Consider the following 26,880-nt stretch of genomic DNA (forward strand, 5'->3'; position numbering starts at 1 on the left):
CCACGACAGCTAATCGATGGCAGATCATCATCAGCTTGAAAAATCTGTTTTTTGTCGGAAAACATTGAATGCAGTTGAATTAAGAGAACGCAGGAGGTCAAAAACAAAATCTCCCCCCCCCAACCCCTTGGAAAAGAAGATTTGGATTCATCACAGGCTAGATTCCCTGAATTTCTCATGAGCGTGTCGTGATTGAAGACCCTTAGCCAGACCAGCTTCTAGGTTTCATTATCTGTGTTGTTGAATGGATAAACAATGCTTGTTTGGATAGATATTTTCTGGAGATTGTTGAGCAAATAAAACTGTACAATTGGCATGTAAGGAAAGAGAGCAAGAAATATTACAGCTTGAAAAATTTACACAGGACCAGTGGAGACTGGTGGCTCTGATGCCAGTGGGGTGGTGAATCTGCTCCGCATTTCAGTCAAAATGCTAAAGGGGCTGGTTTGGCCTGAAACCCCATGGATTCACCACCCCACTGACATTGGAGCCATCAGCTGCCACTGCACAGGACTAGTAACATTATTTATTTATTTATTTATTTATTTATTTATTTATTTATTTATTTCATTGCTGTACCGCTCAATAGCCAAAGCCCTCTGGGTGGTTCACAAAAATTAAAACAGTAAGTACAGCTTAAAGTATAAAATATAGAAACCTAAACCATAACGTAATACTTTTCAGAGTAACTGAAAACCACAACGTAGCAAAGTGGTTTCTTGAGTTTCGCCACTGCAAAGCCCCTTGGCTAAGCCCCTCTAGCGTTCTGACTGAAACCCGGAGCTCATTCACCGCCCCACTGACATTGGAGCCACCAGTCTCCACTGGGTGTGTGTGTGTTTGAGAGAGAGAGAGAGAGAGAGAGAGAGAGAGAGAGAGAGGCAGCTGGACAGCCATCTGTCAGGGATGCTGTAGGGTGGATTCCTGCATTGAGCAGGGGGTTGGACTCGATGGCCTTGTAGGCCCCTTCCAACTCTACTATTCTATGATTGTATGAATAAGTGTGGTGTGTGTATGTGCATGTGTCTTTATGAGAGAGAGAGAGGCCATGGCTAGACAAGGGCTTATCCCAGGAATCGCCCCGGGATCATCCCTGTGCATCCAGATGATACACAGGGGATCCTGGGGGCAGAGAGGAATGATCCCTCCATTTCCCTGGGATTTTGCCCTACCCTTCTAGCCCAGTTTTTCTGCGGTCCCAGGCTGATCCAGAGACCGCGGAATGTGTGGCCGGGCATCACAGTTTGTCTTGGCTCTTTGCGAGGAACCGCACGGAGCCAGGCACAGGGCACAGAGCTCCTCAGGACCAATGTGCCCATCGGGGGTGGGGTGGGGGAAGAGGGGAAATTATTTTTTAAAAAAACCTTACTGTTTCACAGAGGAGTGCTTGTGCGCTCCTTCTCCTTTAAAATCTAAAACAAAATGGCGGAGAGAGAGAGAGAGAGAGAGAATGAACGCATGTGAATTGACTGCAGAGAAGTGTGTCAGCACCGTATTCCAGCAGTGGGGTTGGCCCTCGTCCACTCTGGACTTGCCTCATCCAATTCTTGTTTGTGGCACCCAACTTCCTTGTCCGCAACCAGTTTGACACGCCTTGACTACAGGGTGTGCCACTAATGCTGACGCATTGACACTTGGCCACCAATATCTGACCCTTATTTTGGTAGATATTTCTGCTTTCCCACATGTGTAGCATTGCACATTTAGGGATGTCAGAGGAAACCATCTTGGGGGAGGGGAGCCCACCCAGCTTTCATCTGCTCAACATCCCAGAGTTCAGCTCTTTTCCCTGTGAGCTGGCCCAACTCAGGGCTCAGCTAGACCTAGCGGTCTAGCATGATGGAGGGGTGACGATCCCGTGATATTTTTATCGCAAGATCTCCTCCTCTGTTCACACATGGTGTGTGACGACCTCAGAGGGAGAGGCGTCGTGCCTGCCATTTTTTTTTTAAAGAGACAGGAGTGCACGAGTGGTCGTGCGCAAAAGGCAAGTCCTTTTTTAAAAAACAACACCATTTTCCCTGCTCCACCCACCCCACCCCCAATGGGTGCAGAGCTCCTGAGGACCTCTGCGCCCCGTGCACAGGTCCCGGCTCCTCGCAAGGAACTGTGAAGCGTCGGGCCAAATCGCGATGCCCGACCACACGTTCCGCAGTTTTGGACTCAGCTCGAGACCGTGGAAAAACTGGGCCTAAAGTGGAGGGTGAGATCCCGGGGCAGGGGAGGAATCATCCCTCCCTGTTCCCGGGATCCCTTGTGCGTCATGTGGACACACAGAGACGACCCCGGGGATAGCCCCTGATAAAGCCCCGTCTAGCTATGGCCTCAGTCGGCATTGTCTCGAGCCAGCTCACGGTTTTTTTCCCAATTTTTAAAAGTTTACTTAAATAGAAATATACACAAATTGTGGGGCACAATTTGCATGATTTACACAAATTTAAGCTGTAATTTGCATAAAATGTGACTGCAATTTGTGTAAATTATGGAATTGGCCATCACAAATTTGCATACTATCCCTGTGCACATCTGGGATACTTATCTGCGAAAGGGAATGTCCCACTTTTTGGAGACCATGTACAAATGGCATCACGCTGTCCATTGGAGAGCAAGAGCAGAGTAGGAATCTGAATCCTTGTCACGTGCTACGTGCACAGTTAGGAACACCGGCAGCTGGTCTAAGTCAGACCATGGGTCCACATGTTAACTGGGAGCCTCTCTTCAGGGTCTCTGGTAGAGAGCTCTATCTGGTAGGGTGACCCTGTGGAAAGGAGGGCAGGGCCCCTGGGTCTTTAACAGTAGCATAGAAAAGGGAATTTCAGCAGGTGCCATTTGTATGCATGCAGCACCTGGTGAAATTCCCTCTTCGTCTCAACAGTTAAAGCTGCAGGAGCCCTGCCCTCTTGACCGGATAAAAAAAGGGGGTGCCAGGGATTGAACCTGGGTCCTTCTGCATGCAGAGCAGGGGCTCCAGTGCTGAGCTCCAGCCCCATTTTGGACCAAGTTCCCTCATTCATAAGCTCCCAACAGGAGTATAAACAAATGCAGATGTGAACAATTCTTGTGTTTTGCATGTGCAACTGACTTAATTTCACATCATGTTCATCTTCATTCAAAAAACACTGCCTGCAATATACACTTATGCAGATCCAGATAATTGTTGCACATTTGCATGCACAATTGGCTTAATTGTACAACAATCTAGCCTGCCGCAGAAGTGGAGAAAGTTTCATTTTCTGGTACATTTCTTGTTGTCATGCTTCACCTAATTATACTTGAACAAGATTTAATTTTGCTATCTTAAAATCACTAAAAAAAAAAAAAAAAAAAGCTTCAATGTTTCTGTGAATGTTGCAGTATTCGTACTCCTGAAAAGTAAAACACTTCAGGTCATGTTTCTGGTTTAAATTTTTAAAGTGAAGAGTTTTCAGCCAGCTCTCAGTGAAAGCTCAACCCATGACTAGGGTGCCACTCTCTCATGCATGCTGGCCATTTGATTTGTCTATTTATTCCGCCCTCCACCAATAACATTCCTAAACAGGGCCTGAGCAAGCTGTCATGTTTGAAATGTGCATTCATGCTGATGTATGTTTTCATAGCCGAGGGAGTGGGACAAGCAAGGGAAGAGGAGGAGGAAAGTGCATTGGGTTGTTCAACAGCTTTGTCAGGGGGCTGGAGGGGCCGCCATGGGACAGAGGAGGTAAACAAATCTACTTCTGCCAGCGGAGTTGATCCCGCTTAAATCTGGATTCTACCTGTAGTTCATAATTTTGGAACGTTGGTTTTATGCGCTTTGATTTTCTTGTAGTTTTGTGATGTTGTTGTGACAGTGGTGGGTGGTGGTGGTGGAGTTCCTGCTGAACAAGCAGCCAGGTGATGTTGATGACTATCTTCTGGCATTTTATTTTCCTGAATATGGTGCTGTGGATTATGTTAGGCTGGGTTCCAGATTTAAGCCCAGATGAGCCGTGGATTTGCATGGCGGGTCTGTCCGATGAATATTGCTCATTGAGGGGTGAAGATGGTGATGGAGAAGGAAAAAGAGTCAAGGCTTCCACCTTTGGAAGGGAGAAGAGAGAAGAGAGAAGAGTGAAATCTCTAGGGACGATTGCTGCAGGTTTGGTGTTTGGAGTGAAATTCCTTGGATTCTCATGAATGGTTTAGGTAGGGTGACCCTATGAAAAGGAGGACAGGACTCCTGTATCTTTAACAGTTGTATAGACAAGGGAATTTTAGCAGGTGTCATTTGTATATATGGAGAAGAAAAAAGGAAAGGAACCTCTCGTGCAAGCACTGAGTCATTGCTGACTCTTGGAGGGACGCCAGCTTTCGCTGACGTTTTCTTGGCAGGCCTTATAGCGGGGTGGTTTGCCGTTGCCTTCCCCGGCCGTTATTACCTTTCCCCCAGCTAACTGGGTACTCATTTTACCGACCTCGGGAGGATGGAAGGTGGAGTCGACCCGAGCCAGCTGCCTGAAACCAGCTTCCACTGGGATCGAACTCAGGCCGTGGGGAGAGTTTCAGCTGCAGAAACTGCTGCTTTACCGCTCTGCGCCATACAAGGCTCATATTTCAAGAACCTGGTGAAATTCCCTCTTTATCACACCAGTTAAAGCTGCAGGTGCCCTGCCCTCTTTTAAAACTGGTCACTCTAGTATAGTTCCTGCACTTTAACTGTTGTGATGAAGAGGGAATTTCCCCAGGTTCTCCATATATACAAATGATACCTAATGAAATTCTCTTTTCTATGCAACTGTTAAAGAGACAGGAGCCCTGTCCTCCTTTTCATAGGGTCCCCCTAGTTTAGGGCAACCTTCCCCAATCCACCACTCTCACATATATTGGCCTAAAACTCCCATCATCCCCAACCCACATAGCCAAATGCCCTGCAGGCTGTGGTGATGGGAGTTGTAGTCCAATGCATCTGGAAGGCACCAGGTTGGGGAAGGCTGATTGAGTGCACATTTACGCTGCAGTGAAAATACATGGTCACCCCACCACCACCACCCCGCCAATCCATGTCTCTTCATTGCATCTCCTGGTAACAGCTAGTTGCGCTCAAGGCTGCTTCTGTAGGGATGGGTGAGAAATCCATTTAGTTGGCATTTTAATGTGAACGTACCTAATTTTGCACTTTTGAACCCATTTGTGAAACCCAATCGTTTCAAATCCTCACTTCTCCAAATTTTGCAGTCTCCAATAAAAAATAACTTATAAATCTGTTTATTGGGGGAAACGCACACAAAATGCATATATTTGTGAAGAAAATGTTCAAAAATGTGTTTTGTTAGGAAAAGTGCTTGCAAAACCTTTGCATATTAGGAAAAATTGCAAACAAAGCAACTAAAATTGCCAGATTCGTCCATCCCTATGCTTCAGTGGCAAGGCCGGAGAAGGGGCCAGGCAGAATCTTGAATGGCAATATCACATCATAAATCTACTTTAATAGATGTTACTGAGAGATGTGAACCAGTTGTTTTAAGCAGCCTGTATGAACATATGAAGAGCCCTGCTGGATCAGACCATGTGGCTACCTAGTCCAGTGTTCCGTTTCCAACCGTGGCTGCTGAAATGTGTCCAGCAAGTCCATTCGTCAGGCCCAATCCCTCTCTGTCCGTCCGTCCCCCGCCACTCTACTAACTGGTATTCAGAGGTGTTCCCATTCTCCTTTGGCCATCACAACTAATAGCTGCTGATAGACTTGTCCTCTGTAAATTTATTTCTCCCTTTTAAAAGCTGTTGCCGTTAACGGCTATCATTACATCTTACGGCAGTGAGTAGGGCATGCTGAATTCAAGTTCTAGTGCGACGAGAAAGGACGAAATGTTTCCTCATATTATTCTTAATTTTATAAGACGTTTATCATGACCCACACACGCCATGTCTCCTCTCTTTAAGACTTGCCTGATGTGTGTCCCAACTCATTGATGCTTTTGGCTGACCCTTCCTGTACCTTTTCTGGCCTACTTGGACAGGAGCATCCAGCATTACGTGCAGGACTCCAAGTGTGGCCACCCCACGGATGTACATCAAAGGCATCATGACAATGACTTCGATTTCCAGGCCTTGCTTTAATCATCTTTCACATGGAATTTGCCAGCATGCACCCTGCACTCATCTGACCAGTGTCTAAAAATACTGAACCAGACTAGCAAATACAGACCATCATCTACTGGCCATTGTCAACATTAACTAGGGTTTTAGCTGAATATGTTTCAGAGATTCCCCAGATATGCTTGGGATCAATAATATTCCTTGGACTGTGACGATTGGGAGTGGCGGAGGATGCAGTGAAAGTCTCCGACGGGAACACTGGAGAATTGCACCCTACTTGCTCAGACCAATAAGTTAGCTAGCTTGAGCTGGAGGATCAAGCACACATGATCTGCTGTGGCTAATTGTTTTCGAGTGGCTGGTCTAGCCTGTCTCCTTGCAGTTTGCTCCTTTGACCAGAGATGGATGGCTGCTAACAATGTCACAAGAGTCCAGGGAGAGGGTGCAGCTTGGCAATCTCCCCCTCGCTTGCACCTTCCAGACCCACTCACTGAGCAGCCCCATGCCCGGTGAGCGGGTCCAGCAGCCACCAGGTCCCTTATCGAGTTGCTGGGAGTCGTCGTCACCACCCTCCAACAGCGCGTTCTCTTCTCCTTGCAAGGAGCAGAGAGCAAAGGGTTGGGGGGGGTTCCTGCAGCCTCTCAGGACTTGACAGGTGGAGGAGACAGGAGTTGCCCATTAAAGCCCTTGGACTCCCCTCCTTGCAAGGGGTGGAGAACAAGGCGTCCACAGGGAGTCTGTCAGCTGCCATTGTGTGCAGCATTGAAAATACAGAAGTTCCAGAGCCACCATTGTTATGCACAATGGCAGTTTGCTACGAGGGTGAGTCACCATCGGGTGCTTGCCAGGCTGTCTAGAAGCACCACGAACAGGGCGGGGCAGCGGCAGCAACTTGGAAAGCAACATCTGACGAATCCGGCGCAGGTGAGCCTGTCTGTACCTAGTGGCTGCGCTATGGAACATGGGGAGCTTATACCATAGAATCATAGAATAGCAGAGTTGGAAGGGGTCTACAAGGCCATCGAGTCCAACCCCCTGCTCAATGCAGGAATCCACCCTAAAGCATCCCTGACAGGTGGTTGTCCAGCTGCCTTTTGAAGGCTTCTAGTGTGGGAGAGCCCAGTTCAGATCATTGGTCCTTCTGGGCCAATATTGTCGATACTGACTGGCAGCAGTTGAACCTGGGACCCTTTGCATTCAAATCTGCTGCTCCCCCACTGAGCTAAGGCCCTTTCCCTCACTGAACCCACTCCTGAATTCCATCAAGCCCCAGGTCCACTTCCTGGCAGCATTTCGGATGCTCACTGTGATGGTTTGAGAGAGAGAGAGAGAGAGATCTGTTGGATCATCTAATCCACCATCCCTGCCCCAAGGCAATTTATAAACAGGAAGTTCTTCATAATATTTACCCTAAATCCCCATTACCACCTCCTTCCTCTTAAACCCATGGCTTCTTGTTCTATCGTCAAAAGATAGAGCAAACGGTTATTCATTTTGGGCAAACCATTGTTCACCCTCTTCTCTATATCACTCTTCCCTCCGCCACCCCCACCCCCCAGTACTGTAGCCTACCCCGCCACACACAATACTTTTCCTGTTCTTCTCCCCCCAAGCACACACCCAGTGGGAAGGTAAACCCAGGCATGATTGCTGTGTGGTGTGTTGCAGTTCGTGGCCTGTGGGAGGATTGGTCCCCCTGGAGTCTATGCTCGATGTCTTGCGGGCGAGGGTCCCGGACCAGAATGCGCCATTGCCTTGCTCCACAACGCAGCAGGAAGGCCTGCGAGGGGCCCGAGGTGCAGACTAAGTCCTGCAATATCGCACTCTGCCCTGGTTAGTAACCAGCTCCTTGGACTTCCCCCCCCCGTCGATCCCCCTCCCACCTCCAACCCCATGCAATTTCCCCCAGTCCCTCAAAGTTGATGCATCTTTTGGCCCCCAACTGTATCAATAGCTACAAACAGGCCAATTCACACGGCCATTTCTGAGCATGCTGAAACAGGTCTTATGGAAGCACAGACGTTGTGATACAGCCTCCAAACATGCTCTTCTGACATTTTGTAGGACGGAGTTCATTTGTGATTTTTCAATACCTGTAGAGGGGAGATGTCATGAGCAAGCCTTTTCCACTTAGTGTGGGGGAAGGAGTTTCAGGCTATCAATCGGAATCAGATTCTGAAGCAGAGGAGACAGGACTAGAAATATACCAGCCTACACAGGAAGTGGGGGCGGAGATTCTCCCAGGCTCTTCTGCAGCTAGGGATGAATCTTCACCAGACCTTATCAGTGAAAACGCTAACCACTCAGAGTCTGTGGAAGCTCCGCAGTCCTCAGAGGGGGAAGGGACTTCAGAGTTGGCCGATCCCAGAGTCTCCCACAGATTCAAACGGGCGGAACTAAAATAAGGCGAGAGGCAATCAGCTTGGCTAGCTTCTTGCCAAAGGCTTCCTCAGAGGAATCCTCCCTGAAGTTAAGGGACCCAGGGGAAAAACCCTCCCTTTTGTTGAAAGGAGAATTGTCTTGCTTAGTTAGCCAAGTTTTAACCCAGAGGAAAGTTCTTAGTGTTTAAGCTCTCTTCAGGTGCAAAGAGATGTTTATTTGCTGAATAAAGTTTTGTGGATTACTTGGCAGACCTCTTTATTGCCTTGCACTGTAGCAGGAGGGCTTGAAAACATGACAGCAGAGAGGGAAAACTAACTACGGGTAATTTTTCGCCTAAAAATGGTATTTGGGGTGGATGGGCAGGGGAGAAGTAGTCAAGTTCTTCCTAGACATGAGGAAAAGTGCATGGTTGAATGTCCCACACAGACATGAGGAATCCGCTCCATTGGAATTAGTTAGTTGAACACACCTTCCAATCTCCTCGCTACTGGGCCAGAGGAGGAGACTGGGACGGGGGTATGTGAGCCCATGTCTCAACCAGGTTGTCCCTCTAGCATTTAAACGGGGGCAGAACTTCAGCCTCAAATCCAGCTTGCCTGGGGTCCAAATCCAGCCTTCTGAGGTTCAACACACACACACACAAAACCATAGGTTAGCATCAAGTCTAAACTTTGCTCCTTTCTTCCATTGGCTCCGATGTCAGTGGGATGGTGAATCCGCTCAGGGTTTCAGTCAGAACTGGTTCACATCTTGCATATCTCCTTTAGAGTTCTGACTGGTGGAGCCACCAGCCTCCACTGCCTTTATCTATGATTAAATCATGGCTAGCAGAGGTCATATTATGGACTGATCTGGCATTCAAAAGCAGCCCCGCCAGACCAGAGGGCAAGTTGACAGGGCAGGCCCTGGTCGAGGGTGGCACCGGAAGAGGGATGCCTCTGAGATGCCCCAGCCCACTTCGCCTCTGCTGGCTTAGCGGACCCCCCTTCCCCACACCTCCTTCTCCTGCCTGTGACCACTGAAAGAGGTGCAGCCCGACCTTTCCCCAAATACCTCACTGCCCAGGCACATACTGCTACTGAAATAAGTGCACAGACAGAAGAGCAGAATAAAATGCAGCGTCCCAGAATACTAAAAGCAGTTCGAGCTTAAAACACCACTGAACAGAAGGTAAGCCAAAGTGCGATCAGCTAGAACCCTAAAACGCAGAGTCAATAAAAGTGACGCCTCAGTGCAATACTCTGGCAATGAAATGCTGAAACAAGGCCGCAATAAAGAGCGAGAGCAATGCTGCCGGAGTAATAAAGTGCAGATTTCGAGCAGTCGGAACTGTCCTAATATGATGCTCAAACCTGATACACTGGCACCTCACGACAATAACCATGAGACCCTTTCTCCACTTCCTCCGGTCTCTGACCCAGGAGGCGGCCACCTGTTTAGCACAGGTAAAGTCAATTCGAAATCAGCCTTCCAGCTCCCGTTGAACAAGCCACAGAAAGTGCTGCCCTCAGGCACGTCCAAAGGGGCCGTCCTTGGGTATCGCCCTCTTCACAGTCATCCCTGCTGGCAACGACTGGGCTTTGACAGGCCCTGTAGACGTGCTCCCTGCCCCAGAAGTATGGACCAAGAGATTCCTCTCAGCTGAAAACAGGCCACAATCCTGGGGCAGTCAAAGATCTTAGAGGACAGTAAATAATTAGCAGAAACGGTATTCCCAGCTCACACAGGTATTTCTAATCTGCTCAGTTCTAATCTGCTACGCATTCTATACATGACACAGCAGCAAATACTGGAGAGGGCTAGTTGTCAAAAGCAACAACACTCACCATTGTTTCAGTCCCTGCGTTTCCTCTCTGAAAATCCAAATAATTAAATTCAACAGAGATAAATGTAACGACTTGCACAAATATAGAATGGGAGAAACCTGGGTTGGCAGTAGTACATGTGAAAAGGGCCTCGGTGTCCCTAGGGGCTCACAATTGGAATATGGGCCCGCAGTGTGATGTAGCTGCTAAAAGAGCCAATGCACTCTTAGGCTGCATTGACAGAAGCATCATGCCCAGATCAAGGGAAGTAATCATTCCCCTCTGTTCTGTACTGGTCAGCCTACATCTGGGGTGCTGCACCCTGTTCTAGTAAGGAGGACGTTGAGGACTGGAATGTGAACAAAGGAGGTTGATCAGGATGGTGCAGGGTCCAGGAACCAAGACCTCTGGGCAAAGGAAGAGCCATGTGTGTCTAACTTGGGAAGACATGATAGCAGCCTTGAAATGTCGGGAGGGCTGTCACACTGAAAGTGGAGCAGAGTTGTTCTCAGTTGCTCCGGCGGACAGGACTAGAATCAACCTGAAGAAATTGCAGGAAACCATTTTTCAGCTAAACATTCGGAGACACTTCCTAATAGTAAGAGCCGTTCAGGAGTGGAACAGATCTCCTTCATTGACAGCAGTTAAACAGAGGCTGGAAGATCATCTCCCAGAGATGCTGCAGGTGCATCCTGCATTCCGTTGAGCAGGAGGCTGGACTAGAAGACCTCCCAAGATCCCTTCCAAATCTATCGTTCTATGATAAATCTTCATTGGATTCCTGGCAGTGGAGTCTGCGAAACAGATTGGATCGCTCCTTTAGTGTTCTGACTAAAACCCAGAGCAAATTCACCACCCCACTGGCATCGGAACCACCAGCCTTCACTGATTCCTGGTATTTCCGTGTGTCATTCCCCCCACCCCACCCCACCCCACGCCACACACATTTTTCTGCCCGCTTTAGCAGACCCAAACATTGGCAGACTGCGGCCTATTTCTGACTCCACTGAGGAGGGCCATGTCTCTCACTGATCGCTGTAAATTTCCCCTGGAAACCGAGGCTGCTTCCTGTTCTGTTTTTCCTTGTTTTTTTCCTATGCCTCTCCTGTCCATTGGGTACCGTGTGCTTTTCAGAGCAAGTTTGTAGGCCAGGCTTGTACAACATGCAGCCCCTTGGGCCATATGCTGCACACCGGCCATTTATGGTGGGCTGCCAAGGTGCTTCAGGCCACAGAAACAGAAAGGGCGGCGGGGGCGAGCGGCGTCACGTGGCCTTGTTGGGAACGACACCTGCCTCGCTGGATCGGTTCCTGTGCTAAAGAGGCCTTCTGAGCGATTGATTTTGTACGTGCTCCTGTCGGCCCTCCGTGCTGTGCGAGGCTTCTTGGAAATACAGCCATGTGTCAGGCGCAGTGGGGTCTCTGGCTGTTGGCAGGACCAGTTCCTGGCAACGGAGAAGGATTTCTGGCTAGCTAGGTACAGGCAGAGGCAAGTGTGAAGTCTCTGAATGCAAGTGAGGAGTCCAAAAGTGGAGAGGTGGCCTGCAGGGTAATGAGGGCAGGGTAAGGCAAGGTAGGCGGACAAGAAAGCAGACAGGTGGCCTTTGTTCGTTGGTTTTTAAGCTAGGGCAGAGATGTAGCCGGTGGCTTATTCCGGCCCAAACTGAGGAGCGGAAGCAGAGCAGAAGAGCACACTCACAACACAGAGCTGCTGCCGCTACCGCTGCCGCTGCCCCCTCCCTGCTAGCCCTCTGCCGTAGCCAGCATTTGCCGAAGCCTGGCTGTTGGCAAGGGCCCCCTGTCTCCACAGAGCCACCATTGCCCCTTTGCACTAGGCACTGTCCAGTCATGGTTTGGACAGAACCCACGGATGGGTGGGGAGGAGGTCAACAGGCTGGCAAGGGCAAGGCAGAAGATGATGAGTAAGGGAGTTGGGTACAACGCTTCCAGGACCGCGGGCAGACCACAGTGACTGCCAACCTTCAGTAGTGACTGCCAACCTTTTATATAGTGCCTGGCCTGCCAGGCTCCACCCCCTTTCTTAGGAGCGGAGCGCCTTAAAGGGGCAGGCCTCTGGCCTGGAACCTCACCCTCCTACCCACTGTCTCCCCCCAGGCATGCTGCTTGCATCCGTGAGTGGACTTTGTGGGGCATGGTGGAATTTGGCTCAATGGTTACGACCTAGGAGGAGGGGGCAGCTGGGAGTCTCTGGCTTGGGAGATCCCTGTTTGCTGGGCTATGGCTCAGGGCCCTGATCCAGCACCTCGGCGGTCGATACGATTAGGCCTCCTGCCTGAGCTGCCAGCATGAGGGGGCTCTCATTTCTCGCCACCCCGCCCTTTCCATGGTCCCAGGCTCACACAGGGCGCCTTTCCTGGGATGCCCCCTCCACCCCCCAGTCCTGCTCAGGCCCCCTGAGATGCCCTCCCAGCAGTGGTTTGTGAAACTTTCTCCAAACCCAAATCTGCATTTCCTACCTCAGTTCTCTGTTTCCAGGTCATGAAGGCCAAGAATCACAGGCCATAGCTAGACCTCAGGTTTATCCCTGGATCGTCCAGGGGTCAAACCTGTTCATCTAGGTGACACACAGGGGATCCAGTGCTCAGGCAGGGGCGAACCCAGGATGATCCCAGGATAAACCTTAGGTCTAGCTGTGGCCATAGAGTCTCGGGAGGAGACGTGGCTAGTGGGGACAAATGTGACAGAAGCCACAAGCAAGGCCCCCCCTCCCCCGAGCAAAGGCTGGTCATGGCAGCAGGGCCTCCAAGGTGCAGCTCTGTGAGACGCCTCTTGAGCACCTTCCCTGGGGTCACCATCTTTCACAGACACACCCACTCCTGTCCAGATGTTTCCCTGCAAACATCAGGGAGAGAGACCTGCTTTTTCCCTTTGTCCCTAGTAGGCTTACCAGTTAGGAGTTGTAGAGGCCGTGCCACAGAGAGTCGCCACTTGGCTCTGGCCAAGGAACGGAAATGTCCGTGAGCGTGTTTTGGTTCACGCATCGGCTGGAACGTCTTGTCACGTTGAGGGTGCGGCTGCTGCTGGCGAAGATGGCACGCGGGCGTCTGATTCTCCCCTTCATCTCTGTAACGTCAAGGACTGGAGTTCCTAGAGGGCCAGTTTAACTGTGGAGTCTGTGGCGGGGGGGGGGGCAGGGCAGCAGCCTTTGAGCCTCAAAAACCTGTTGCCACAGAGGCGTGTTGCTCTGCACCCCTCTTGTGTGCCTCGGGTGTCAGCTAAGGGGCCAGAGAAGCAGTTAGATTTGGCCCATGGGGCTCTCATTGCTAAGCCCCAATCTGTGACAATGCAGCCATGCTCCGGTGCCCTAATTTATTCATTTATTTATTTATTACATTTTTATACCGCCCAATAGCCGAAGCTCTCTGGGCGGTTCACAAAAATGGTTTTGTGTTTCCCTACCTCTCACCAGTAACTGCCGCTGGTGATGGGTGTGGAATACACAATGCTGTTGCATCAGGCTACAGGCAAGTAATTGCCCGAGACGTGCCGGAGAGGGACCGAGGCACGCGGTTGCCTTTCGGCAGCAGCTGCCCATTGAACTGAATGGGTAGTTCCAGCCTTGGAATCCAAACAAGCACCCAAGTTTTGTCGAAATCACGTTGGCCTTTTGACTTGCCTCCCTTTCCCTTTGACTGCCTTTTCTATTTCCCCCCTCCCTCTCCCCCTCTCTGCCCATGGTGCACGGCTTGGCTTGCTTGCAGGAGCCGCCTTTGTGGCGTTGCTGGGCTGTTCCGTGCCAGCAGGTCACTTCTCACAAGGGGAACCTGGCTGAGCATTGCAGCTGGGAGAGGGTGGGCTGGTGTTTGGAGGATCCTGCTGTAGCGTAGGGAGCCGGATGGGATGCTACAAGGGGGGGGGGTTGGGTTAAAAGGGGGAGGGGCCGCTCCTCGCAGCTCCCCCACCCACTCTCTGCTGCCCCACCATGGACTGATGGGTCTTTCCCCCTGTGCTTCTCCATCACAGTGGAAGGCCAGTGGCTGGACTGGGGGTCCTGGAGCCGCTGCTCCGTGTCGTGTTCCAACGGGACTCAGCAGCGCAGCCGCAAGTGCAGCGTCTCGGCTCACGGCTGGGCGGAGTGCAAAGGAGCTCACGCCGACGCCCGGGAGTGCTACAACGCAGAATGCCCAGGTAAGGGACCCGCACGAGGCCTCCATCCAGAGGGGAAGAGGAAACAGAGGAAGGCCCACTCAGGGCGCCCGAGGAACGACAGGCCCTACAGCCCTACAGGAGTGAGCAGGCTGGTTGGGCGCCGGGCGAGTTTTCTTGTGGGTGGGGCTCTGTTGCTTTCCGGGCAGTTCTTGGGGGAGTAGAGAAGAAGCATGTTGCTGCGGGTCCAGCTACTGCAGAGAGCTGCAGACCCAGTGTGGTGTAGTGGTTAGAGTGTTGGGCTGAGGCTCAGGAGATCCGGGTTCCGGTCCTCACTCAGCCATGAAGCTCACTTGGGTGACTCTGGGCCAGTCTCCGACTCTCAACCTAGCCTACCTCACAGGGTTGTGATGAGTTTACAGTTATAATGATGATATATGCATTTACGTTTATGATGATGATAGACTTGCGTATGCGCGAAGGCCTCAGCGCCCTCTTCAGGCAGGAAAGGGAATAAGTGGGTGCAGTAGCAGCTCCTGCAATTGCCAGACAGGTGCAGTGTGGCGTCTCTGGATCAAGGTCTCGTTTCAGGTCCAGCTGCCCATGCTCAGAGCAAGCCGGAACTTTTCCTTACTTTAAAAATGGGCACGCTGCCCTATCGGCTTCGCTCTCAGATTGGCTCCCAGTTGGCTCAAAATCTTTAAAACAATCATGAAAAAGTTTAAAAAGCAAAATTAACAGCAGGAGCGTAGTTAAAATGGCCAAGTTACAACTGCAGAAATGCAGCCCATCCAGTAAAACCAACTGAGCTCGCATTTTGAAGGCTGGGCTGGGGGCGGGGGCGGGGGTGGGGGTGGATAAAGTTTTCAACTGGTGGCAGTGCAGGCTGGTGGCTCTGATGTCAGTGAGGTGGAGAATCCGCTTCTGGTTTCGGTCAGGACCAGTCAGAACTCAGCTGCGCACCTTGGATCGCTCCTTTAGAGCTCACAGCCCGCTGTCATCAGAGCCACCATCCTGTCACAACCTAAAAGGTCTCATCCCAAGGGCCCTTATCTAACCTCCAATGGCAGGAGCACTTGGAGAAGCATCACCAAAGAGGCTTTTCTAACAGGTTTTCTAAAAGGTTTACATCTACACTATGTTGAATTGAAGCCGTTATGCTCTTAGATTTTTGCAATCCGCATCTGTACAGCACAGCATCTGTTATTGGGCAGATTAAACTTATCACACACACATATATATATATATCTCCTACAATCAGAGCTGGAGTTTTTTTCCCCCAACCCTGGAGCCTTTCCTTGAACGAGAGGTGCATCTTTCTTAGCATTTGGTCCCCGATTTGAAACTGGGCTGGAAACTCTTGGCTCGCTCCTGCCCCGTTCTCGGGTTGTCATCTTTGAGCTTGGCAAGGCATGCCTTGACGTAAGCACCCCGCTCTGCCAATCTGTCTGGAGCGACAGCTGCTCTCCATAAAGTCACCACCGCTCCTAATACGGAGGGTTCGGAGACGCCAGTCATCCGGCAGCAGTGACAGATGGCCCCCGGCTGCTGCCTTTCCCCCTACAGCATCAATTTTCATTTGCCAGTTTTTATAGAAGAGTGACAGCTGGGGCCTGAGGCCTGAGGTGGCTATCCAGGAGCGGGATGCTCCCAGGCCTGGTTGTTGGGGTGCTGGACCCTCCAGCTCTTTCTCTCAAGCGATCAGAGTGATTTCTGCTTTTCTCGGTTGTCCCTTTCTCTCTTTGCAAAAATGTGGTGGGTGTGGGTGTGTTCTTGCATTGACCCTGCAGGGTGGGGTGCTGCTGCTCCTGGTTTGCAATGGATGAGTGTTCAGCTTGCTTCGGCAGCCACATGGCAAATCTGTAATGTGGGACTTGAACCCAGATCTCCTAATCTGATCTGACCTGGCTGGTGATTAGATTAGTCCTGTGGCAGCCTTACAGCTATGTTAGAAGATGTTTCCCCTCCCAGTTCATCGCTTCAGAGTAGAGATGTCTGTCGCTAGGAAATGTGGTTGGTTTTGGGGTTGACCGAGTGTGTATGACCCAATTTGTGCCTGCAAGTCGAGCTGCAGGCTGTTTCCCAAACTCCAGGAACTTTGCATATCTTTTAAGATTCTGCAATTGGTACAAATTATAACCAGATTTACGCAAATTGCAACCCAATTGCACAAAATTGCCTGTAATCTGCGCAAATTTGGCTGTAATTTGCACAAGTTGCTAAGAAATTTGTGCAAATTGCACAGCTTTTTTTAAAAATGCGAAATTTCTGGAAAAATCCGCAAACTGACCTGAATCACTGCAGATCAAGTTGAGCATGGCAGCGAGAACCAAAATGAAGTCCTGTGGGCCGAGCCGAGGAAAACCAAACCCGCCCCCCACAAACAGTTTTCTCCAACATGCCAAATTCAAAATAATATTGTAACTCGAAATGCCTGTTGGCTGGTTAGTCAAAACTGTGCTGAGACCCACTGCCCTGCAGTGTGATCATTAGAGCAGTGTTCCCCAACCTGGTGCCTCCCAGTTGCATTGGATTGCAGCATAGCTGGCTGGAGGATTATGGGAGTTGTAGTCCAGTGAATCCAGAGGGTACCAAGTTGGGGACGGGTGGATTAGAGTGTTGGACTAAGACTAAGACTAAGACTGGGGAGAGTCGAGTTCAAATCTCCACTCAACCACGAAGCTTGCTGGTTAGCCTTGCTCCACTCACTATCTCCCTCAGCCTAGTCTACTTCACAGGGTTGCTGTGAGGATAAAATGGGGGAATGTCAACCACATACACTATGCTCCAGGTGGAGCTCCTTGGGGGAAAGGTAAAATATAATGCCATATACTAAGGAGGACATGTGAGAACTTCAGGGCCCCCATATCCTGCCAGGGCCTGTTCCCGGTGACCCCTTTGCTTCCTGACCTACAGAGCTGCCGTTCTCGGCTTGGCTTGCCTCTTGACTTCCTTTCCTCCCCAGAGTGCTTCCTATCCTAAGGTCCTAAAAATGCAAGCTTCTGCGCCAGCCCTTCTTTCTTCAACTCCATGCCTCCAATACTTATTCTTTCTTCGAATCCCTTCTTTATCGCCCACCACCTTCTTTAACCCACTTCTTTTTCACTCCCGGCCTCTTAGCCGACCCCCTAGTACTCCCCTCGCCCGTATCCTGCCCGCCTCCACCGTCCACCTATCCAGACATAAGCATTACAAGTTTCCTTCAGAGCTGCCCTCTCTCGTTAGTCCTTTCGCTCATCCCCTTCTCCTCGGCACCACCCTTCCCTCAGGACCTCCTTCTCCGCCCATTGCCTGCCCTGCACCCTTTCTGCAGCCACCTGTCCTCTGAGCTTCCTCGGCCATTAGGTCTCCTAACTTCTAGGACTTCTGCCCAAAGTCTGGGTTATGTGAGGTGTCAGTCCCAGCCAAACGGACAACCTTCCCTTCCCTCATGGAAACCAGACTGCAAACATTCCACCAGCAGAGCGTTCAGGATACTGGAGCATTTGTGAACATTCAGTGCTTTCACACCAGCCCAGCCTATCAGTATGTCAGAGGCTTCTACTGCCACAAGCACAATCCCGTATAGATCACAAGAGCAATATCTTTGGTTCTGACGGAGAGTGTCCCTGGGGCTGGAGAACTGAAGGGAAGCACACGCTGGCTTTTGCCATTAACCAGAGGACAGGGGGCCATTCGGAGGCTGCACCGCCCCCCTGCTTTCCCGTAGGCACAGCGTGACGCCAAGAGGGAGACCAGAGAAGACGCAACTGCAGAGAGCTGGCTGCTCCCTCCCCGCTAGGATGGACACCCAGCTCCAGCTGGCAGTTGCCCTGCTGGGACCGCGGAAGGAGGGGGCATGGATGAACGCTCTGGCCCCATCCATCGGCCGAAAGAATGAGAGCTACCAGTTGCTCTTCGTGCAAGAGCGCCAGCAAGGGGAGAACAGCCCTGGGCCAGAGTGCACTGAAACAGCCACTTGTAGCTCCCCGTCTTGCTTCTGGCCTGGGAATGCTGATGCCTCCCCCGCTGCCTTGTCCCTCTGCTCCGCTTCCCCTGTGTACGTCTTGTCATTTCGGTTTGGGAGGCTCGCAGCAGGGCGCGTCACTCCTTTTGATTGATGCGAGTCGCTTTGGGTGAAAAGCAGGATAAAAATGCCGTAAATAAATAGATAGCCTTCACAGAACGCCTCCCACTGCCGCCCTGGGCTTTCGCTTCCAGCCATCCTCCCCTTGCTCACACTGGCTCTGCCTTCCAATTCCGAGGGCTTCACTGACCGTTAGGTGTGTTGATCTTTAGGTGTTCAAAGCCAACAGAAAGGGAAAAGCCCACAAGGACTGCCAAAAAAGCCGAGGGCAAAGAGGAAGAAAAACATCCTTTTTTCCTACCCCTTTATCCTTGGATTTTTGGGGCAGATCTTTAGATGTTGCCTCTTGGCTGGCCGGGTGGTAGGAGTGGAGCAGAACCCTGGCATGGGAGATGCCTGGGTGCTTTGGTCTATAGCAGCCTTCCACAATGTGCTGCCCTCCTGGTCTTTTGGTCTGTAGGTCCTATCGTCTCTGACTGCTGGCTTAGGCTGGCTGGTGTTGATGGGAGTTGCAGCTCAAAAACATCTGGAGAGCACCACACCGGACAGGCTGGTCTCTGTCAGTTGCTTCTTTGAGGCCTTCGACCCTAGTTGTTCTCAGTGGAGGGCTGTTGCTCATATTCATGTTTACGGATGGCAGCAAAATTAAACCCTCTTCCTCCAGCTGGTTGAGATCTGCAGAATTCAGAGCCTTGAGAGGAAGACCCCTCCTGAGGAAAGGAAATGAATCCCATTTGTTAAGGGCACCCTTGCGGTCACGGCCTGGTTGGGAAGGGGAGAGGGGGCATTTTAGCTTAAATGAGATCTGGATTATTGATAAATGGGTTTAATCATCTATGGAATATTTGATTAAAGTCATTATCAGCCGGCACAGTTGCAACCCAGTGATAAAGAAGGGATTCTTCTATCTCCCTGGCATTCTCTTTGGTCTTCCAGCTAATATGAATCTAAATTGGGAGTGTGCGTAAAAGTATGAGAAACGGAACGTGTGTGTATGTGTGTGTGTGCTGTAATTGTGCTCCCTTTCTCCTTCTCTGAACCAAAGCTGACAGCAAATGGGGCCCGTGGAACCACTGGAGTTTGTGCTCCAAGACGTGTGACACAGGCTGGCAGCGACGCTTCCGTATGTGCCAGGGGACAGGCGTGCAAGGCTACCCATGTGAGGGCAGTGGGGAGGAAGTCAAGACGTGCAACGAGAAGAAATGCCCAGGTGTGTGTCCTGACCTTTGAGCGGGTCCCCTCCAAGGCACAGTGCTCTACCGGGTCACCCTGGAAGGAGATGACCCAAGGGGTTCTCTCCCTGCCTCTGATAAGAAGATGCTTTGCAATGGGGCCCATGAGCTCAAAGCACCCAGCATCAGCCGAGATGCCCCTCCCTCCGCCAGTCCATCTCCCCGTGCTTCAGAACTCTCTGCTGGTCCCTCAGCTGGGCAGTTGCCGGCCTGTGTGTTTGCATCTCTGCAAACCACCTCCGTTTGTTTCAGGGTCCATCTTTCACTTCCCCTCCCATCCTCAAGCTCAATTTATTCATCCACGAGACCAATTTGCTTTTCCCCTTTCAGCCCAAGGGCTGGATTCAATTTCAAAGAAGCTTTGGGGGGTTCCTGCAGCTTCAACTGTTGTGATGAAGAGGGAATTTCACCAGGCGCTGCATGCATACAAATGACACCAGCTGAAATTCCCTTTCCAATACAACCATTAAAGTTCCAAGAGCCGTGTCCTCCTTTCCATAGGGTCACCCTAGCATAAAGCCATGCCCACTTCCTCTGGTCTCTCCGCCAGCCATCAATCACTGCGTACTTTACCAGCTTTGGAGCCATATTTTCCCCATTGTAATAGGCTGAAATGCCTCTGCTAAGGCTTAGTTCCTGGCAGCCAGAGCTTTAGGCTAAAATATGCAGGCAGTTTTGGCCCCGCCCTCTTTTGCCTCTGGCCCCGCCCACCATTGGAATGCGGCCCCCAAGAGCTTCTCTGACATGTAATTTGGCCCTTGGACTGAAAGCAGTTCTGCACCCCTGATACATACGCACGCCCAGTTGCCAACACGCCTGCTTTCTTCCCGTATCAGCCCATTCACATTTCACACTCACACCCACCCACCCACACATACACTCTCCAGGCCCGGGCCCGGCCTTTCCTCATGGCCGTGTGCTCTGGGGGCCCTGCACTGCCCCACTGCCCCAGCCAGGCTTGTCAGCCATTCCCTTCTTCTCCTCCCTCAGCCTACCATGAGATGTGCAAAGATGAGTATGTCTCCTTGATGACTTGGAAGAAAGCTGCTGCCGGTGAGATCGTCTACAATAAATGCCCATCCAATGCCACAGGTAGGCGGCTGCAGGGGCGGCGACCCACATTTTACAAGCCCCAAACGGGAGTCTAGACGACTGCAGCAGAAAGGAGGCGGGAGAGGGGAGGAGGAGGAGAACAGGGTGAGATGAATGCCGGGCCCCCGAGGGATCTGCACGCCCACAGGAGTTTCCCACTGGAAGCGGAAGGCCACTTCCTGACACTTCACAGGGTTGGTCTCCACCAGTCACTTATGTTCCAGGTCATTGCACAGCCCTGTTCCAATTTGCATTGCAGGACGGCTGGCTTCTTCAGTCTCAAAAGTAACACACACACACACACACACACACACACACAGAGAGAGAGAGAGAGAGAGAGAGAGAGATGAAAGGTGCCCTGTGATAGCTGCCAGTTTGCATGGATTAACGCCTGCAACTTCACACACCACAGGTGGGCGCTACCATGCCTTCCACCCCTTTTTTAAAAGCAAAATCTGATTGCACACACATTCATCTACACATTTTTTTTAAAAAAAAATCTCTGCAACTCTTATTTCCAAATTTGCACAGAGCCACGTATTTTAGACGTCTCCTACAAAGACACTTTTGGGAGCATTCCCTATGCTCCCCGCTCCGCCATGCTGACTTTGAATATTTTGCACATGCTTGCACATTTAGCAGTGTTGAAAGAGGCACACATCTGGCCGCATGCAGCTTTGGCACATTATGGGTTGTTGTTTTTAAAATAACAACACTGAATCCACACCCCGGAATAAAAGAAGAGCTCAGTTGCTCTGGGAGGAAGAAGCCCATATCTAAGCAGAATACAGTGTCCCAGGCTAGTGAAGGATGCGGCACGTAGGGAACCAGGGCCATTGCGTTACGGAAGAACATGAATCGGCACTAGAAGCAGGACCGCGCTGTGTTTGGCTTAAACCCATGTGCGTCCTTCCAGGGAGCATATCTACTAAAGCCGCTTTCCCTAACCCAGTACCACCCCCATGATGTGTCAGACTGCAAATCCCATCACCCCACCCAGCATTGGGTGTGCTGGCTGGGGATGATGGGGTTTGTAGTCTGACACATCTGAGGAGCGGCAGGTTGAGGAAGCTATATTAAAGGTACCAGCTGGATATTGTTTAAGCTCTCTCTAGTGCAGTCTCCAGAGTAAGCACGTTTAAAAACAAATTTGGAAGGGCGGTTAGTGAACAGATCAATATTTGTGCTTTAAAAACAAGAGAGAGATAACACTGGTTAATAGGTGTGGGAGGGAAACTGTCAAGCATGCAAAGAGTTGCAAAATGTTCATCCAAATAAAGTCAGATTAAGCAGCGTCCCAGTGAGATTAGTCCCGCTAGCATAGAGGTCCTTCCAGCGGAGACCGGTGGCTCTGAGGTCAGTGGGGCAGTGAATCCGCTCTGGGGTTCGGCGTGAACCTGCCTGAACTCTAAAGGGGTTCTCCAGGGTGCGGCGTTGGGGCCACCAGCTTCCCACATGTCCTTCTTGCACAATTCCCATTCATTTCAATGTGGTTTGGGCTGGAGAACTGTACTCCAACATTTAATTTTATTTATCTTAATGGAAACCTTTTTATACGACCCTTGAATTCAAGACTTGCAGCACGGTTTATGCCAAAGCGGCAATAAAACTGTTTGCAACAGTAAAACGCAGCATTAAAACAATTCACGGCAAGAACAGAAAATGCATCGGAGGTCACAAGCTCCGGAAGGGACATGCTAAAGGCTCCCCCTGGCACCTAAAAGACCGCGTTGCCCGCGCCAGGCGAGCCTCCTTGGGGAGGGACACCCACAGGCGCAGTGCCGTCCAGGAGGCACGACCCTCCGCTGCTGCCACCTTCCTGACAGGGCAGCTTGTTGTGGCTCTGGAGGGGGGCAGTTCAACCCCCTTTGCTTGCCCTCTCCTCTGCTCGGTTGGCTTCTTATTTATTTATATTAATTTATTTATTACACTTATATACCGCCCCCATAGCCAGGGCTCTCTGGGCGGTTTACAGAAATTCTAAAATTGAGATAAAAACAAGTACCGTATTTCTTCGATTGTAAGACGCCGTCGATTGTAAGACGCACACTCATTTCAGCACCACCAACAGAAAAAAAAACCCTAAGACACACCCGCGATTCTAAGAAGCACCCCATTTTTAGAGAAGTTTATATGGGGAAAAAAGTGTGTCTTAGAATCGAAGAAATAGGGTACACAAAATTTAAAATGTTAAAACACAGAACGTACACACATAAAGCATTAAAAACCGTTCAAAAAACTGAACATGTGGGCGATTAAGATGTGCTGCCATATGCCTGGGCAAAGCGTTGCTCTCGAGGCCTCGCTCAGTGGCCCTCTGGGGCCCGGGCCAGTGTGGTGGGCCTCTTGAGCCGTGAGTGCCATTTGGTTGTTTGCCTTCTCTCTTAGGGTCTGCCAGTCGCCGGTGCCTGCTCAACTCCCACGGTGTGGCTTACTGGGGCACGCCCAGCTTCGCACGCTGCATTTCTCACGAGTACCGATACTTACATCTCTCAGTAGGTGCAGCCTTGGCACGCAAACAGGCCGTCTCAATCTCCCCGAGGGAGGGACCCGCCTGTGCCCGCCCTGCCTGCCGCTCGTCAAGCCTCCGCCACCTCCCCGACCCCAGTGAGCAGGGCGAGGCGGACGGCTGAGTGGGTCACGGGAGCTCAGCAGGAAGGTGTTGGAGCCCGCTCCCTTTCTGCAGACATGGCGGCTCATTCCTGGCAACCTTGAAGAGGCAATGCACACAACAGTACAGGTGTTCATGCCTGTAATGTTGCATACATCACCCCTTTAAGGCCAGCATTTACACAAATGGGATATTACAGACAAGAACAAGCCCAGATTTCTGCAGAAAATAGTGCTGCGGGCAAGTGCTGGGGTCCGTGGACTGCCATCGGGGGGCGTGGGGGAGCAGCTAGCTGTTTCTTGCTGGGCTTTGAGCCCAACCGGACTCCCACGCCATCCCTAGTCAGTGCCCCTGATCATCGTCTTGAGAAAAAGAGCCACCATGCTGCACTGCATAGGGTACAATTCAGAGGCAGGATCTACATGACTGCTTTAAAACAGTTCATAACAGTTTTGACAACTGTTGGGGCCCAGGACACACTCCGTATACAGTTTTCAAAACGTTTTCAAAGTGTCTTATCTTGCTTGGTGTAGATCTAGCCAGAGAAAGCAACCTCCTGAGTCCTGCCAGTTCCAGAGGCTTCAAATACATTTAAGTCTCTCCCCCCCCCCCCCCGATCAGTGGGCCTCCCTAGCTCTGTGCAGCCTGCTCCGACTAGCAGCAGCTGACCAGGGTCTCCGCAGAGAGGGTTCCTTCCGCAGCGCTGTTACGCAGCCTCCTTTCTAACTGGAGATGCCAGGAATTAAACCTGGGCGTTTGTGCCTGCAGAGCAGGGCCCTCCTCTGGGGCTGGGTTCGGATGGGCCCTGGCCAAACCCCCTCCGCTCACAGTCCCCCATGATAACCTCAAGGGTGCCCAGGTGCTTTTCCCATCAGTAAGCCTTAGCCTGCCCCCTGTCTCTCTTTCTCTGTCCCCAACTGAAGCTCCGCGAGCACCTTGCTAAGGGGCAGCGCATGCTGGCAGGCGAGGGCATGTCTCAGGTGGTCCGTGCCCTGCTGGAGCTCGTAGCTCGCAAAACGTACTACAGCGGGGACCTGCTTTTCTCGGTGGAGATCCTGCGCAATGTCACGGACACGTACAAGAGAGCTACCTACATCCCTTCCTCAGATGATGTGCAGGTACCGTCCGTTCCCCCTTCTAAGGCTCATGGTGCTCACGGCCACAATGGAAGAGGCCAGGCCAGGGGTGTTGAATGTCTTTCATTCTGAGGGCCGGGTTCCATTTTGGGAAAGCTGAGAAACCCCAGAGGGCTAGATCCAGACGCCGAGCTGAGGCTCTGCATCCCTGCATTACCTCCTGACTGTTAGAGCAGTAAGACAATGGAACCAGTTACCTAGGGAGGTTGTGGGCTCTCCCACACTAGAGGCATTCAAGAGGCAGCTGGACAGTCATCCGTCAGGTAGATGCTTTAAGGTTGATTCCTGCACTGTGCAGGGGGTTGGACTCGATGGCCTTGTAGGCCCCTTCCAACTCTGCTATTCTATGATTCTAAGATGATACGGGATAGCAGTGGTGAGAAGTCCTGGATGGGGTCAGAGGACTTCCAAGCAACATCCAAATTCTACCTCCAGAAAAGCCGTCGCTGTATATGGGATAAATTGTGCAAATCAAACAAGCTTATTTGCTTATTTTGCATAAGTCATTCTGCTGACCCTTGGCGGAGGCGGGGGGGGGAGGTACTGGACACGACAGTAGAGCTCTACTCCTTATCATTGGAAGCTCTGCACAGCTGCTCCCAGAGTCTTGAGGTATTACACTGCCTGCAGAGTAGTTTCATGAGCATCTCTGCATGCTAAGGACTAGAAACTTGTTTTAAAAAGAAAAGTGTTCTTGCACATTCCTAATTTTTGAGCCAGATAAATGGGCAATTGTTCATGAAGGTTGTAATAAAGAGGTGGGCAACTGCAGGAGATGCAGCAGCCATTTCCGCTCCCTATAACCTCCCCCCCCCCCCCCGCTTGCAGGGGGCCAGGCGGAAAAGCTTGTTTATTTATTTTTAAAAAATCTTTAATTTTTTTTATAAACTTTATTTATTTTTAAATTGTAACCAAAATGTTATCAGTCCCCTAACAATTGATGTCTAAACAGCTGTAATATTTTTTAAGGGTGTGTGTGGACAATACAAAGAAGGAGAGGAAAGAGAAAAAGGAAAGGAAAGCAAGAGAAGGAAAAAAATAGAAATTACTAAATAAACAAATATACTAATTAATAAGTGTGCTGTCTGATCTTCATTTGTTGTTATAATGTCCAAATGCTCAAAGCTGAAGTGGGCAGATATTGTTTAAGGCCAGTTGTGATGTATGTTAAATAAATCTCCACTGTATAGCATAAAAAGATAGTGGGTCTGTTTTTCCATGGATTAGAAGCAAATCATGAGGTTTTTCCTTCTTCTTATATTGCCACAGATCATATATTTCGGGACCATGCTGATGAGTTCAAATTGTGCATTTTTTTCCACTGTAGCACCTGGTGAAATACCCTCTTCATCACAACATTTAAAGTTGCAGGAGCCCTGCCCTCTTTTCTATCTGGTCACTATGAAGAACAGGGAATTCCACCAGGTGCTGCATGTCTACAAGGGACACCTGCTCAAGTTCCCTGTTCTATACAACTGTTAAAGATACAGGAGCCCGGTCCTCCTTTCCATAGGGTCACCCCACCCAACCTCTTCCCTTCTTCCACAGCGATTCTTCCAAGTTGTCAGTCACATGGTGGATGCTGAAAACAGGGACAAGTGGGAGGATGCTCAGCAGGTGAGCTGGCGTGCGTTGGCTGCGGGGCCAGGCTGTGGGAAGACCATCCGTCGCTAACCCCTCCCCTGTTCCTCTTCCTGTGCTGCACAGGTCTTGCCTGGCTCCGTTCTCCTCATGAAGGTGGTTGAGGATTTCATCCACCTGGTAGGGGACGCCCTCAAGGCCTTCCAGAGCTCCCTCATTGTCACGGACAACTTAGGTGAGTGGTTGGAGGAAGGACGGGGAATGGCTTCCTTTCTGGTAGGCGTGGGGAGGGAGGAAGTGTCAAGGCAGGAGCATGCCTGCAGACCCGGAGGGTGTGTGTTCTCCAACGCAGGGTCCTTGTGGCCAGCTCAAAGGAATCAGGTTAGAGAGCAGCAGGCTGAAGGCATTGTTCTCTTGGCCAGCAGGCAAGGGCTGCTTCCAGAGGCGTCGTGCCACCTTCCCACCCAGACCCTTCACACTGCCTGCCAATCCCAGGTGCTGACGTTTCAGCCTCCTGTTTCCTTCCGGGTCTGAAGGGCTAAGAGGCCTGAGCACCCAACAACCTCTGGTAGTTAGGAAGGGACGAATCTGTCCGTTTTTATTTCTCCGGCAATCCAGATTTTTTACCGTTTCAAATTCTTCCCATCCTATACATGAGGAAATGTGCAAAAGTCAGTAAGTACTTACGAAAAGCAAACCGGAACAAACTTCTCACCCATGTGCACTGGATAAGTTGAACAGGTCCAACTATTCCCAGCATGGAGAGGGCCACGTTGTACCTGCCTGCCATGGCGCTATTAAAGATAAGGAGCCTGTCA

At 50.8% G+C, this 26,880-nt stretch overlaps 1 protein-coding gene across 1 annotated transcript in view; it reads left to right on the forward strand.

The window, feature by feature from the left end:
• The window catches only part of ADGRB2 (adhesion G protein-coupled receptor B2), a 103,447-nt gene that overhangs the window by 13,793 nt on the left and 62,774 nt on the right, over positions 1 to 26,880 (forward strand). Inside the window, exons 3-9 of the mRNA XM_063140528.1 lie at positions 14,222 to 14,386; positions 19,456 to 19,620; positions 20,633 to 20,734; positions 23,123 to 23,229; positions 24,269 to 24,463; positions 26,030 to 26,098; positions 26,189 to 26,297. Of these exons, the coding sequence (XP_062996598.1) occupies positions 14,222 to 14,386; positions 19,456 to 19,620; positions 20,633 to 20,734; positions 23,123 to 23,229; positions 24,269 to 24,463; positions 26,030 to 26,098; positions 26,189 to 26,297 (912 nt within the window). The remainder of the gene's footprint in view (positions 1 to 14,221; positions 14,387 to 19,455; positions 19,621 to 20,632; positions 20,735 to 23,122; positions 23,230 to 24,268; positions 24,464 to 26,029; positions 26,099 to 26,188; positions 26,298 to 26,880) is intronic.

This window comes from Elgaria multicarinata, chromosome 13 (assembly GCF_023053635.1).
Source record: "Elgaria multicarinata webbii isolate HBS135686 ecotype San Diego chromosome 13, rElgMul1.1.pri, whole genome shotgun sequence".
Taxonomy (NCBI): Eukaryota; Metazoa; Chordata; class Lepidosauria; order Squamata; family Anguidae; genus Elgaria; species Elgaria multicarinata.